Here is a 15,943-nt window from a genome sequence, read left to right as displayed (position 1 = left end):
AAAAAACTGTCAAACTGTTTTCCAGAGTGGTTATACAATTTCACATAATCATCAGCAGTACAGGAATGTTCCAGTTACTCCACATCCTCACCAATACTTGGTGTCATCAGTCTTCAGATACAAGCCATTTTATTAGGTATGTAGTGGTTACTCAAAGTAGTTCTAATTTGCATTTTCTTGATGGCTAGGGATAGTGAACATCGTTCTTGTTGATGTTCTGTTTAGTTCCATACATTATTGAAAATGGGGTATGAGGTTTCCAAATAATTTGGAGAATTGTTGAATTATCTATTTCTCCCTTCAACTTTGTCAGTTTTTGCTTCATATATTTTGGGGCTTTTTTGTTAGGTGTATGTATGTTTATACTTGTCCCTTTATCGTTATAAAACTCCCTTCTTTGTCCCTAGTAACAATTTTTTTTTTTTGAGAGAGAGCAAGCACGAGTGGGGGAGGGGCAGAAGGCAAGGGAGAGAGAGACTCTTAGGCAGGCTCCATGCCCCGTGCAGAGCCTGATGCGGGGCTCCATCTCACTACCATGAGATCATGACCTGAGCCTGAAATCGAGTCAGACACTTAACCAACTGAGCCACCCAGTCATCCCTCTAATAACAATTTTTTAAAATTTATTTTTGAGAGAGAGAGAGGGAGAGAGCGAGAGTGAGCAAGCATGGGAGAGGCAGAGAGAGAGAAAGAAAGAGAGGGAGAGAGAAAATCCCAAGTAGGCTCTGCACTGCCAGTACATAGCCTGATGCGGGGCTCGAATTCACAAACTGTGAGATCATGCCCTGAACCGAAATCAAGAGTCAGAGGCTTAACCAACTGAGCCACCCGGGTTCCCCAACAATTTTTTTATCTTAAGGTCTATTTTTTCTGATATTACTAAGTTGTTCTCACTTTCTTTTGGTTACTAATTGCACAGTATATCTTTTTCCAGAATTTTACTTTCAATCTATTTGTCTTTGAATCTAAATTGTGTAACTTGCAGACAGCATATAGTTCATATTTTAAAATCTTCATCTTTTATTTGGAGTATTTAATCCATTTACATTAGGTGTAATTCCTGACAAGATATGATTTATATTTGTCATTTTGGTATTTGTTTTTTGTACATCTTATGTAAATGACCTTTGTTAGGTTGAAATTTACCTTCTATTACTAATTTGCTGAGAGTTTTTATTAGGATTGGATGTTAGATTTTGTTAAGTACTTCTGTGTCTATTGAGATAATCACATTAATCAATATTTTTGGTAATATCCTCTTTAATGGCTCCATAATACCTTTGTTCAGTTTTGATCTAAAAAATGAGGAAAACAAAACACTCTACAAGCAAAAGATGTGTGAGGGATGGTATGATACTAGATGAAAATTGCCAGTCTAAGAAATATAATGATATCTATTAGCACCATATGAAAGGAAGTAACAGTTTCACTATATTCCATATATGCTTCAGAATAAATATGAAGTATGGAAATGCCTCACTTTAGTAACGACATTAATAAATTAGAAAACATCCAGAAGGTGGCAACCAGGATAATGAGATTTAGAAATGATGTGACATAAAGAACTGTTGAGAGAACTGGTGTATTTAAGCCAGGAACATTGAAGTATATGAAATCAGATATGATTATATCACCCACAAAACAAACAAACAAACAAACAAACAAACAACAGTTTTCTTGGGAAAGGGAACATGATATTATTTTCTGTTGTACTAAAGGGTAAAAGTTATAGAGGACAAATTCCCAAGAGAGAATGTGTGAGGAGTAGAGCCTCACAACAGCTGAGATGGGCTCCTCCTATCCTCAGAGCTGTACTGGCAGAGTTTTTTTTTTTTTTTTTAATATTTTTTAAAAATGTTTATCTCTTTTTGAGAGAGAGAGAGAGACAGAGTGCAAGTGAGGGAGGGGCAGAGAGAGAGGGAGACACAGAATTGGAAACAGGCTCCAGGCTCTGAACTTTCAGCACAGAGCCTGACACAGGGCTTGAACTCACGAACCGTGAGATCATGACCTGAACCGAAGTTGAACACTCAACCGACTGAGCCACCCAGGCATTCCTCTACTGGCAGAGATTATATCACTCCATGTTAGGGATACTATAGAAGGATCTCTGTCTGAGGGGGTGAAGAGGAGAGATCAGATTAGTTGATCTTGAAGGATTCCTCTAACTTTAAGAGCTCATGACTTTGTGATTCCTGGGCTGGGGATTTTGTTGATTTTGTAGAGCCCTAAACAAGAAAAATGCCGCCAGGTGAGTTTACCCAGGGTGTCTGAGTCACACATGAGGACCTGCCACCACCATCACCAGGCCTACCTTTATGCTGAAGAAAATAATATCAAATTCTGAGTACATTTGAGGAACCCTCACAAACTGGCTCTGTGCACAAGCAATAAGCTCTCTTATAAAGATATATGAAGCATTTCATAAACATAAAATGATAAAGGAATGTTTAGGGGTTTCTGGGTGGCTCAGTCAATTAAGTGTCTTGATCTTGGCTCAGATCATGATCTCACAGCTCATGAGATTGAGCCCTGTGTCAGGCTCTGCGATGACAGTTGGGATTCTCCCTGGCCCTCTTTCTTTGCCTCCTACCTTGGCTTGTGTGCACTCTCTCTCTCTGTCTCTCTCTCTCAAAAATAGAAAAAATTTTTAAAATGATACAAGAATGTTTAAATGTAGCCCCTATCAAAGTAAGGAGTCATTCAACAATACATGGGAAGACACTCAAATAGCATGCATTGCTATTATAATCAAAAGAAGAATTACAAACAATACTTTTAATTTGAAAAACACTATGAATTTACTGAGGATATAGGTAAGTAATTTAAATTGAACCAAGAAAAATTAAAGCTAATTATAAAACTAAGCAAAAACACAGAAAAGTCAAATAATATATCATGTATTATTCCAAACAATTAAAAAGATTTCTTAGATACATTTATTAGATGTTAAAGCTTAAAACAATCAGACAAGTTCTTACCATCAAACCTGTCATATTTCGAAGGCCCAGTGGCTTCCGGCACAGAAGGGATATTTGATACTGTGTCTTTAGCATCTTCACCATCACTTGCTAGTTCTTGCTTAAGTCTGGTGTCTAACCAGTCGTTGACTAGCTCCTGAGCTATCAGTGAAACAAAAAATCTTTTTAATATTTCAATTACTTCAGAGACTTTCTTCATTCAGTTTTCATTCATTCAGTAAATATTAATTGAGCATCTAACGTGTCAAGTACTGCACTAGATGCTGTGAATAGAGCAGCAAACAAAACAGGACAAATAAAACCTATCACCAATGAAGTTTACATTCTAATTGGAGAAGAGAGACACTAAGTAAATCAGAAAAACAGAGCAGGAAGAGGAGAAATGATGTACAAGAAATGGAAGGTAGGTATTGATAGTTTTAAACTGGGGGGAAGGGGTCAAAGAAGGCCTCCTTGAGAAGACATTTGGGCAAAGAAGAGAAGAAAGTGAAGGAGTGAGCCATATGGACATGTAAGGCAATATTATTCCATGTAGAGGGAAAGCAAGTGCAAAGGCCCCACGGAAGAGAATGTCTAGAGTATTGGAGAAATAGCAAGGAGGCAGTGTAGAAAGGAGTGAGTGAAGGGGGAATGTAGGAGACGACGTAAAGAGGTAACATGGGGATCAGGTTTAGAGCAGTAGTTCTAGACCAGGGGTGATCCTGCCCCCGAGTAGACATTTGGCAATGTCTACAGCCATTTTTGGTTATCACAACTGGGGTAACAGAGGCCAGGTATGCTGCTAAACATCCAACAATGCACAGGACAGCCCCCACAAAAAAAATTAGCTGGCCCAAAACATCCATAGTGCTGAGGTTGAAAATCCCTTGCATAGAAGTAGGCGACACCAATTCAAAGACAATTGCAATAATCTAGGAAAAAAGTGATAGGAGCCCGGACCTAGAGTGAAAGTATTAAAAATGGTCCAATTTTAGAAAGTAATGCTTTGAGGTGGAATTGGTTTGCTGATATATGATATGGGAATTGAGAGAAAGAAATCTATAAGGTTTTTGGCCTAAGCAACTGTAAAAATGGAGATGCCATTTACTGAGACAAGGAAGGCCAAGGGCAAAGCAGGTTTGGAGAGAAGATCAGGGATTCAGTTTTAGACTAGTTTGGTTTGAAATGCTTATGAGACATACAAACAAGAAATGTCAAATAAGAATGTCAAAGAGGCATTGGCTATATCACTCTCGATTTCAGGGAAGAGGTCCAAGATGAAGAAATAAGTGTGGGTGTTGCCAGCATACGGACAGTATTTAAAGCCATAGAAGTGGACAAGATCGCCGAAGGAGGAAGATGGATAGAGGACTGGTTCCAGGAATAAGCTCTGAACACCTCCAGTGTTTAGGGGCTAAAGAGCTGAAGCAGAAGCAGGAAAGCAGACTAGGAAGGAGGGGCCCATTGAGGTAAGAGGAAAATCAAACAGTGTGACATCCTGGCAGCCAAGTTCCTAGTGATACTCAGAAAATCTTCTTAAATAGATAGGTATGGAAGAAAATGTCTACTTTAGCACGACCTTCATCACTATCATCATTATCAGACAGCTCTATGGGTAGGTCAGAGGGCTTTCAAAAAGGAAAAGTATATATTTCACCACTATCTTCATCGTTATTACCATTATCACACAGCTCTGAGAGAATGAAATGTTTATTACATGAAATGATGCCAAAAGGCATTTAATACAGCTAGCAATGCATATCATATAAAACAGAAAAAAAATGAATCAAGGTAGTAGAAACTAAGTGTGAAAAGTATACTCGTAACAAATATCACTGGCTTTCAGAGGCAGGAAGAGAAAGGGGACAGATATTTACTGAGTAACCCTGTGTACAGTAATACATGCAGTTATGTGTATAATAATTTATGTGTAGACTAACTCAGATCTGCTAAATGTCATTCATTAGTAAACAGGGGTTTAGTATGAAGTGCCCCAAAAGAAAAAAGAAAGGGAACTTCTCTTAGAGGGTTCAACTGTAGGAATACCTCATGTTGGATCAGAGGCTCTGAGGCTACATTAAGCAGAATTTCTCAAAGAATGTTCCTCAGAACATTGGTTCTTATTGAATATTAACAGATGGTTGATGAGAAAAGAAAAAAGGATATAAACCTTTGAAAACCATGTTCTGTCCATATACTAGTACTTTCTAATGTGTATCACTAATTCTTCAAGATATGAATATGGATTTCAGGATAAAAAGAGTTTCATGGTAAAGGGAGCTTGGGAAATGGGGTAAGTAAACACTATTTTGTGCATTCCCACTAGTGGATTAGGAGATAGGGTGGGCAAGATGTAGCCTTGCCAATTTCTGAATCAATCTCCTTTCTCCATCTCCAATACTACCAACCACCAAGATCAAGTGCCATTACTGCTCACCCAGACCACTGCAACAGCCTCCCACTTGTCTCCCTTTTCCCTCCTTTTCTTCCTTATGATCCATTCTTCATATAATTCAAATACTGTGCTGCTAAACCTCTGCTTAAAACCCTTCAATGTCTTCTCATACTCAGAATAAAGTCTAAATTCTTTTCCCAGGCCTATAAGGGCCCTATGTAATATGTCTTCTGCTCACTCCTGCAAGCTCATCTTCATTGGGAAGCTCCGGCCACACTGCTCTTCCTTCAGTTCCTTAAGCACACCAAGCTTGTCTATACTTCAACTCTTGATGCCCTTCCTCCATCACCAGTTGGCTGGCTCCTTCTTATTATTCAGGTGAAAACTGGAATGATTTATCATTACCTAATAATTCTTTCAGTTTTCTTTATTCTCACACTAAAACATATACCCCATGAAAGCAAGGGCTTTGCCTCTCTTGTTCATAACCTGTTCCTCCAGTATCTAAAATAGTACCTGGCTCAGAGTACTAATTGTATATATATATTGACATGTATATAATATATAAAATAAATATATATTTTGTTACAAATGTATAAATTTTCATTATAAATAAATTATATAGATATACAAATAATCATACATATAAAAGAATAATTATATATATGTTTTTTGAATGAAGACATAATCTGAATAAATGGAGACATAGATAATCCAAATGGAAGCTGGCTTCCAGGAGATGGCCACTCTGACTTTCCTCCTACCTCTGTGGCTTCTCCTTTCCAGTCTTCTTTGCTGGTTCCTCCTGATCTCTTCATCCCTAAGTGCTGGAGTTTCTCAAAGCATGAGAAACTAAAATACTAAATTCCAGAGGAGTAAATGCTTTGGGAAGGTAGGGAGGTTAGATCAGGTTTAGACTCTCTTCATAAGGAATAAAGTAGATTTACAAACTAGCGGTCAAATTATCTCATAATACTAGATGAAGTTATCATGCTGCCTTCTGTGTAACAGGACTAATACCTTACAGCACTCACCAGTTAGCTGTGCCATATCAAACTGCCTCTGAATGTGGTTCTATTTCAGGAGACAAAATGGGCCTTAAATAGAGCACTACTTGTAATACTGGAGTTTACTCCAGAGTAGATTAGTTTCAGGAAGATAGAAAGACACAAAAATTAACAGCAAGAGAAAGAAAAGTTTCCATTCTGTACTTTGAAATGCATTACAGGTTATGCTTTAATAAACTGTATTCTAAAGAACTGTTAACATTGCAGCAAAAAATGTATTCTCTTACCTTCTGCATAGACTTCATCATGATCCTCTATTTGCTCAGGTGTTTCCAAATCTATGATATGGCTCCAAAGCCTTCTGGATAAATCAGAATTTCTAGCAGAGAATGCTTTTGAAACTGCAAATTCTGAGGCTTTCTCCACCCTCTTCAATATAACAGAAAAAAGAAATCCATTAAGATGACAACAACTTTGTCCAGGGCTAAAGAATTTTTCTCCTGCTCATGGAACTGATTTTCTACCAACTACTAAAATACTCCCATTTTTCCATTTTTGAAGGAACTCTGAGGTGTAAACACCCCAAATAATTTCATTTTTTAAACATGAAATTTACTACAATATTTTGCCAAATTTTAACAGGTATTCACAATGCTTATATTTGAACAAAAGATTATTTAGACTGTAGATAATTTTTGTTTAGAGCATTAGTGATGGGATCCTGACACCTGGATATTTTATTTCAAATAAAAAATAGAATATTTTATTAGCTCCAACGCCACTAGGATTTGCATATGAATATGAACCAGAGGCAGAATAGCTATACTTCCTTAAATTACTACCCCTGAAATGAACCTCCCATCATATGTTAAACAAACTATAGGCTCCATAAAATTGGGATAGAACCACTGAACGGTAGTCATCCAGAATGTTTTAATTCAACAGTAAAACGTGGCCCAATTCATGGGATTGGTGGAGGTGGGCAAACTGTGTTCATATTTTCATTTATCTGCACAACAAAAAATAATTTATTTTACAACTAAATCCCTGACTTTCCCCCTCCCCACAGACTTGCTTTCCTCCACACCTGGTAGTAACAATTCCACTCTTTTAGTTTTCAGGATGAAAACCCTGTAGTCCTTCTTGAACATAGTCTCTCCCTCTTACCCCACATCCAATTGGTCAGGAAATCTGTTGACTCTATTTTCAAACTATATCCAGGATCTGACCCCTTCTGGTCACCTCTACTGCTATCACCTGGTCCAAGGCACTGCAATTTCCTGACGGGTTTTCTGTGATAGTCTCCCATCACAGCAGATAGTCCCTTTAAAATGAAAGCCATAACATAACTCCACTCAAAATTCTTAAATTGTTCTTGGGGCGCCTGGGCGGCTCAGTCGGTTGAGCATCCGACTTCAACTCAGGTCGTGATCTCGCGGTTTGTGGGTTCGAGCTCCACATCAGGCTCTGTGCTGACAGCTCGGAGCCTGGAGCCTGCTGTGGATTCTGTGTCTCCCTCACTTTCTGCCCCTCCCCCACTCGTGCTCTCTCTGAAATAAATAAACATTAAAAAAAAAAAAAAAACAACCTCTTCAATTGTTCTGTATTTTACTCAGAATAAAAGTCAAAGTCCTTCCAATGTGCTTCATGGTCCTGTACCATGAGGCCCTTGGTGAACTCTCCAACCTTCTTGTTTGCTACATCCCATTGCTCACTCAACTTCAGCCACAGTGATCTACTGGTTCATTCCTCTTCACATATGCCAAGCATGGTCCCACCTCAGGGACTTTGCACTTGTTTCCCCTCTGCTGAACTGCTCTCCCTCGATAGCCAAACAACTCTTTCCCTTGCCTCCTCAAGTCTTTACTCAAATATCACCTTCATCCTAAGTCCTTCTCGAACTACACTACATGAAAGGAAGGTAACCACCCTCCTTGTGGCTCTCCCTATTCTCCTTCTCTGCTCTTTCTCTGTAGCACTTATGACCTTATATTTTACCATTTATTGTCTCCCCTAAGTAGAATGTGAGCAGACATTTTTGTCCTTTTCATGCATGAAACCCCCAGTACACGTAACAGATGCCCCATAAATGTTTGTTGAGAAAAGGAATACATGCAGGATTTATTTTAAAAAGCTAAACTTTCCCAAAGTTTATATTGTTGCCTGACCTATTTTGGAAATGATTTTTTCCTCTTGCTCTTCATGGAAAAACTGGTAGTACCTCTGCCAAAATTTGCCAGGGACTTTACCTTTTAAATTCTCAAGGATTTCAAATATTAAGTTTGAATTAGAAACAGAGGAATAAAACTGAAAAGTCAAAGGTAATTTGAAAAAGATGTGGAAAATAGAACACACAGGAAAAGATAGGAATCAGAAGAAAACACGATCTAATCAGGGTTAAAATAAAGAAAATATCATTCACTCATTATGAGGTCACTCGGGAGAGATCTGTTTCCCACATTATTTCTTGGTCTCTGATGTGCCCAAATTTATGATGGTCAATATGCCATTCAGTAGATGGTCACAATTCGCTGGGCATATAGTCCTTCCCTTTAAGGTTTTAACATTCTAAGACAGCATGATGAATTTCACATATTCTGTAGGTGTGTATATGCTATATACATATATATGTAAATAATGTGCGAATAAAATAGATCAACTTTCAGTTTTTAAACCAACATTCACAAACAAAAAGTAAACAAACCCAGATCGTAGACTCAGTTCCTCAGGCTATGAATGAAAGAAAGAACTCTGTATGGTATGTCATCTCATGTGAGTTAGAATTTGTACAGATTCTTATCAAAGGAGGTAGAGAACTTGGGAGATGGGGAAGACTGATTTAGAATTTGTACAGAATCTTATCAAAGGAGGTAGAGAACTTGGAGATAGGGAAGACTGATTTGGGTACTAAAGAAGGGCACAGACCGATAACTTACAAGGAAGGGAGTAAAGAGAAATGTCTGCTCAGCTCTGACAAAGCAAGTGTTTGGGATATCACTTAAAATGAAAATTTGGGGAAAAAATAGATGATACTAAGGATTAGAAATTGTCTGTATTCCTTGTTTAAAATATTACATCTTTACCATTTCTTTCAAAATAAATATGTGAGAAATGGAAGAGGTTTATCTTAAGTTATATTTCACTAAAACAAACAGTGTCAACTTAACAACTTATTAAGTAAGTTGGTTGAAGGATTGAAGGCGAGCTTCGTTCCTACTACCTTAGTGGACGTTAAGGGGAAAACAAAACTAAAAGTGACTTTTCAGAGAGTTCACTTTCATCTACCTACCTATCTATTTATTGTTTCATATGCCATGTGTGCAAGAAAAAACTCATAGTTCTAAAGTAACGCAGGGTGATTACATAGAAAACCTGAAAACCTGAACAGAGTTACTTGAATAGTAAAGTTACTCAGTAATTATGTTACATGCAAGTATATAATTTGTAAAGGAACTATCTCAATTATTCCCATGATCTTATAAATGCTCAATATGAGCTCCTCATGTCCCACAGCACACATCAATCCCATTGTCCACCCAATGGCAGAAACAACAGCTACAATGGACTCCAATTTCCTCAACGTTGGGAGGTACAAGCACAAGGTTCTTAATATACCCTCAAGTACAAACTGCATGTTTATATATAATAGTTTCAGGAGTAAGATATTTTTGAAACTGCCCAATTCTTTTTTCATCACTCTGTATATAAGCAAATGCTTGATGTTGTTTCTGTTGTGTATGAATGCCAAAATAATTCCAAAGAAAAAAGTATTAGATAAAATGGGATTAGGTGGTTGAGGTGGGTGAGGGGAAGCTATTCACTAGAGGTGCATCTCAAGCTGAGCTTTAAGGGAAGGATCTGGATTGACCCCCCCCCCCCCCCCCCACACACACACACCAGAGAGGAATGATATTCCAGGCTGGGCGGGGGGGGGAGATCAGTGTAAGTCAAAGTGAAGGTAAGATAGATGGGAAGGAGACCAGCCTGACAGGAGTCACACAGAGCATCAGCAAAGGGGCTGTTACAGGTTGACTGATATTACAGGTACATTGACAGAGAGACTTAAACACCCATCTAGAATTTACAGAGTTTCATTGGATGGCGTGCAGAATCACTGAAGGTTCAAGAATAGAGAATCAATGAAAATGTTTAGAAAGCTTAAGTATCAAAGTAACAGAATGCACAGGAGTAAAAAGATGAGTCAGTGTATCAAATCAGGATGAGGATAAATTATAAATCATAGTGAACTGTTGGCATTTTGGGTGAGCTCCCCTAGAACTCACAGTTCTACTCAAGCATCTGCCTGATTCTAAGTGACTTCAACATCTCTGAGGAAGACTCACCAACATTTCAGCCTCAGGGTTTGCTTGATCTCTATTCCAATGGCCTTCCCCTCAACTGTACTTCAGCAACCTACCGACATGGTCATCCTGCACTACATCACGCAGAATTTTCCACTGTTCAGCCCCAAAGCTGATAACCCCTTTCCCCTCATCAGCCTCCTGTCCATTGGCCTCTTTTGCTCCCCCTCCTCCACTAGATTGGTGTTGCACCTAAACAAGTCCTTAGTCACTATATGTCTTCTCCTCCCAACTTAGGAGTCCTTTAAAAGGTCCTCTCCTTCCTACTCTGCATGGATATTCAGCTACTGTCTTACACAAGCCTCAAATCTCTTGTATCTTTGTCTCTCCAATGAGAATTTTTAAGTCTGGATCAATCTGATCTGTCAATTTTTGGTATCACATAAGATTTTAGTTACCTGCTTTAGCCAAGTCCCCAGTGCTGCCTGGTGATCTTTTCTGTTCTGAAGAAAGCCCTTTCTCAAACTTCACTATGCTCCACACCCTTTCCAGATACCTCTTCCCCCTTCTTCCATGTAATAAGGTCTAAGCTGATTTTGAGATGGTGGTCCACTTAAGGGGATTTGAAGTCTTAGGTCCGGAGGTTGTAACTGTTTAGGGTACATCCAGAGTTGGGATACAGTAGGGAACAAAATTAGAGAAGAAGACAGGAATGAACAGAAAAATAATAGGAGAAGCAAGAGAAGACTGTTACAAAAAGGAGAGGATTTCTAGAATAAAAAAAGTGATAACTATATCAAACAAATCTTACAAAGTTTGAGAATGAAAAAGATAACAGAGGATTGATCAGGAAGTCATTTATAAGAACCATTTCTGTGGTGAGAAACAGAAACAGGGAGGGAAATTACTGTAGACACCAGAGGATAATAAAAATGAAAGGGCAGGGAGTCTAGGCTATACACCCAAAGACACTAGGTAACAACAATATGTACCACAATCAGAATGGAATGCGGGGTCAAGTAAGGACTTACTGGGGGGTTTTCCTGAGATGGAAGATTTGAGGGCATAACTGAGACAGAGCTACTGCACAAGTTTTAGAAGAATGATAAAAGATCTAACTGATGAAGCTGTCAACCGCATAAAAGAGGAAAATGGTGTAGAAAGTCAGAGCACAATTTTATCCTTCTGTGTCACTTAAATCTTCCCCTCTGGAGGAGACGGTAACTAAATGTGCAACTAAGCCCTGCAGGGGTCTGGCACTGAACTCTCAGCACTGGCATGTAAACTAAGTAAGCCTAGTATGAGGCTGAGGAGTGGGCTTCCCAGAGGCTAGCCTCCACAATGGCAGGTCCATTTTAGCTGTCTTCTAAGTCAGACCTTCCGCAGGAGCCAACAGGCCTTCTCTGGCCCATCTATATTAGTGTCCCCCACCACATGGTTCCATTACATCTTTAATTCTCCCAACAGTTTTAAGTAAGTTGTTTAACCCCTGCTGGACTATTAACTCTGGGAAGGCAGAGAGTACCTGCCCCAAGCACTATTTTACCTTCAGTGTCCAACAGAGTGCACTGGTATCTAGAAGGCACTTCATAAATACTGTCTGGATAAATAACATTGATTACATCTAGCCTAGGTTCCATCTGGCCTGGTGCTCATAATGCCTGTCAATTTAGGTAAGTAATAGCTCTTCAAAATACTAACAGGCAGAATGATATTTTCCCAGGAAAATGCTGCATGACTTTGAAACATATGCTGCACAAATGAATTGAGTATGGCAAGTTGCCAAGCTGACACTCAGAGGCAGGCACCTGAAGTAGTTTAATGGTACTTTCAACTTAAATGGTACTTGCATTAAAAAATATACATTTCGGGCCAGGAAGAGCGCTCAGAAAGTTACCTAATCCAATCCCCTCATCATAGAATGCTCAAACATATTCTTCATTAGTCTAACATCAAGTGGCCTTTTAGAATCCACTTGAATACCTCCATTGATAGAAAATACGTCTCTTTGGAGTGCCTGGGTGGCTCAGTCGGTTGAGCCTCCGACTTTTGCTCAGGTCATGATCTCCCGGTTCGTGGGTTCGAGCCCCATGTTGGACTCTGTGCTGACAGCTGGGAGCCTGGAGCCTGCTTTGGATTCTGTGTCTCCCTCTCTGCCCCTCCCCTGCTCATGCTCTGTCTCTGTCCCTCTCTCAAAAATAAATAAACATTAAAAAACAAAAAAGAAAACACATCTCTTTAGGAGAATGCCCTCTCCATGTTTGGATCCCTCCAGTCATTAGAAAATTCTTATGATGCATGCATAGCTTTCACCTAATTCATTGGTCCCATAGGTCAATGTAACTACAGGACAGTCTTTCCAATATCTTAGGAAGGCTGCCACATCCTCTCTTACAGCTTCTCCTCTCCTGCTCCTTTAATCTTCTTCACGTGATCCTCACAGCATTTGAAAGAATATGTCTATATTCATTTTCTTGTCATTCACACTTTCATGAGAAGCAACAGAATGAAAAAAAAAATACTAAAGAATATAAAACTAAAGCAACAGGGGTGCCTGGGTGGCTCAGTCAGCTAAGCATCCGACTTTGGCTCAGGTTGTGATCTCACGGCTTGTGAGTTTGGGCCCTACATCAGGCTCTGTGCTGACAGCTTAAAGCCTGGAGCCTGCTTTGAATTCTGTGTCTCCCTCTCTCTCTGCTCCTCCCCCACTCATGCTCTATCTCTCTCTCCTTCAAAAATAAATAAAAACATTAAAAAATTTTTAAAAAAACACAACTAAGGCAACGTAGTTAACATGAGAATAAAAACTGCAAAATGGAGATTAGTATTCCTTTCCATCTGATTATGTCTGACTCTTAACTCTCTTTCCTACCTTAACTGTGCAATATCCTTACCTTAATCCAGTGCTCCGCATTGTCAAGGTCAAAGGCAGGCTGTAGATAATATATACAGAATATTAATACACAGCAATAACTTTATCAACTTTGCCTTTTTAATCTATCCTTCTGACTAAAGCATATGGAAAAGTGTCCTTTTTCTTTCCTCAAGGCATTTCATTAGCAAGTTAAGCAAGAAAAGAACACAGAGATGGTCAGAGGAAAAAACACGGAGCCTTCTCTGGGACATCTTCTGTTTTTGTCTCCTGCCTAGGCCCACCTGGAGATTCTGATTTAATTGGTCTGGAATAGGCCCCAGGTGTCAGTATTTTTTTTTTTAAAGGTCTCCAGAACCAAAATAGAGGAATGATAGATATGATATTCCTTATAAAAACCCAAACAAGTGCCAATTCATGAGCCAAATCATTCAAATATCATGGAAGCAAATCTGCTTGGAGAAGGGTATGTCCCTTTCCCTGGGCCCCTCTTTTCAAGAATGACCTGTAGCCAGGGGCTTTCCTATCTTACCTACAGCAGGAATATTATTTGGTCCAAAAAGAACTAAGGAGGGGAGGCGGTGCATATCATGAGGGATAAGCAATCTTCTACTGTTTTACAAAGCTGAAAATGAAGTAAAGATCACAAATATTTTTACCCATGTCAGTCAGATATCAATATGAAATTAGAAACCAGACCAGTAAGACACTTCCTTTCTTCACTCTCTGTTAACTCTTAGAAGCTTGTAGAATTCCCTCTAATAGTCACTTAACAAATAGAGGTAAGTATTTGCTTTGCTAATAATTCAGGTGGGTCTTTAAATAAAGAAGGGAATATCTCAACTAACATACTGTCACACAGAAGAAGGAAAGGTATAATACTCTCTCACATAATACGTCACCTTCACAGCACCTCAAGATAACTAATCAACGCAGCTGGACAACTGAGTGGCTTTTTCACTGCAACAAAGAGCTGATGCTATTAAAACAACTGAACCTCAAGAAGCTCTCGTGCTTTTACGTTTTTATCCTCCAAGCATTTACAATGAGCACTGGCAGCAAAAATCCTTCCTTTTTGGAGTCTTAAGAAATTGACCCAAATTTTTACCTTTCATCATCAAGTCTATACCAATAACCTATTTGAGATCCAATCTATTGTGAAACTACTACATTACAATGTATGAGCAGGCTCTGTTTCCAAGTCTAATGCTCCTACCTCCACCCTCCCGTATTCTGGGCAAGATATTCACCAAGTGGACTACGTCCGGTGCATTATTTAGCTAGTATATTTAAAATAAACTGCAAGCTCAATTGCCTAGAGCCCTAAGAGAGGTCACGTTGTCTATAGAATATATTTTTTTTAAGAAAGTGTAACTTGAGGATGAAAACAGCTGGTGAAACTGCTCAGGAGCTGAAAGCTGAGAAGCCACTCCATTTTAGTACTCTCACATTTAAAGCATTTATTTTTGTGACTGTTAAAAAGGTAGTCTGTGGACGGCACACACCGTGTGACTGTGACTTTGCACATGGCATTTGCGTATGCTTCAAGTTTAAAATGGGGTTATCAGTTATCCATGTCTTTGGATGCTAATGCATCCAAGGAGGTAACAGATATAAAAAGGAATTATTTTTCTGAATGTTGGTGAATTCAGAAATTTTTAAGTGAATCAAGTATTGGTCTGTCCAATATCCACTTGCATTCCTGAGTTCATTTTTGATAATTTATGTAAAATTAGAAGGGGAGGACTCTGAGGCGTAGGACTTAACGTGAAGATTTTCCCCTTCCAATACAGATCTAAAATTGGAACCCCTTTTTTTAAAACAATGAAATGTGTGGGAACTTCCCTAAAATTGTGGGCGTGGGAATGGGAGGCGAGGGAATTGGCGAATTCTCTTCACCCGGATGGGTGCTACCAGACCTCTCCGGTTTGTGAAAAGCATTTGATGGAAAGAGTTCTTTCACGGTACTGCCCATCAAAGCCAAAAGGTACCTAGACCCCAAAGTTCATAGGCCCCCTTCCCCAGGGCAATGCTGGCTCCAGGGCAGTCAAGGCAAGGGGGAGCCAAGTAAGGATGCCCCTGGGGGAAGAAGGAGGAAGCGCAGCCCGGCTCGGCTGCCCACGGGGTCGGTCCCCGCACCCCCCAGAGCTCCCGATTGGGATGGATCACCTTGGGACTCGGCTTCCTGGTAAATTGTTTCCAGCGATTCGGCCCCGTCCTCTTCCTTGAAGAGGACATATCCTGGGGCGCCAGCAGCATTTTCCGGGTTCAGGCCCGGACCAAGGCAAAGCTGGAAAGACCGCTCCGTTGCCAAGGCTGCTTCCGGGTCGCCCTGGGAGTTGTAGTTCCTTCGCCCGCAAAGTAGGCAGGCGTGGGGCGCCGTCGAACTACCACTCCCAGGAGGCTGT

At 39.6% G+C, this 15,943-nt stretch overlaps 1 protein-coding gene across 5 annotated transcripts in view; it reads right to left on the bottom strand.

Annotated features, from left to right (window-relative positions):
- CCDC191 (coiled-coil domain containing 191) overlaps positions 1 to 15,884 on the bottom strand; it is an 89,975-nt gene extending 74,091 nt beyond the window's left edge. The window contains exons 1-4 of one of the 5 annotated variants that reach the window (XM_086675383.1): positions 15,705 to 15,884; positions 13,558 to 13,596; positions 6,650 to 6,791; positions 2,982 to 3,122 (exon numbers count right to left, since the gene is read on the bottom strand). In XM_086675383.1, the coding sequence (XP_086531509.1) occupies positions 2,982 to 3,122; positions 6,650 to 6,791; positions 13,558 to 13,596; positions 15,705 to 15,794 (412 nt within the window). In that variant the 5' untranslated portion in view covers positions 15,795 to 15,884. Of the gene's footprint in view, positions 1 to 2,981; positions 3,123 to 6,649; positions 6,792 to 13,557; positions 13,597 to 15,704 lie in introns of those variants that run through there. The other 4 variants (XM_086675381.1, XM_086675379.1, XM_086675380.1 and 1 more) reach the window with 4 other exon arrangements.
- Positions 15,885 to 15,943: the final 59 nt, after the last annotated feature.

Source organism: Puma concolor, chromosome C2 (assembly GCF_028749965.1).
Source record: "Puma concolor isolate L17-30 chromosome C2, mPumCon1.1.hap2, whole genome shotgun sequence".
Classification (NCBI taxonomy): Eukaryota; Metazoa; Chordata; class Mammalia; order Carnivora; family Felidae; genus Puma; species Puma concolor.
The sequence above is the reverse complement of the archived record's forward strand: the minus strand, read 5'-3'. Positions and strand labels throughout refer to the sequence as shown.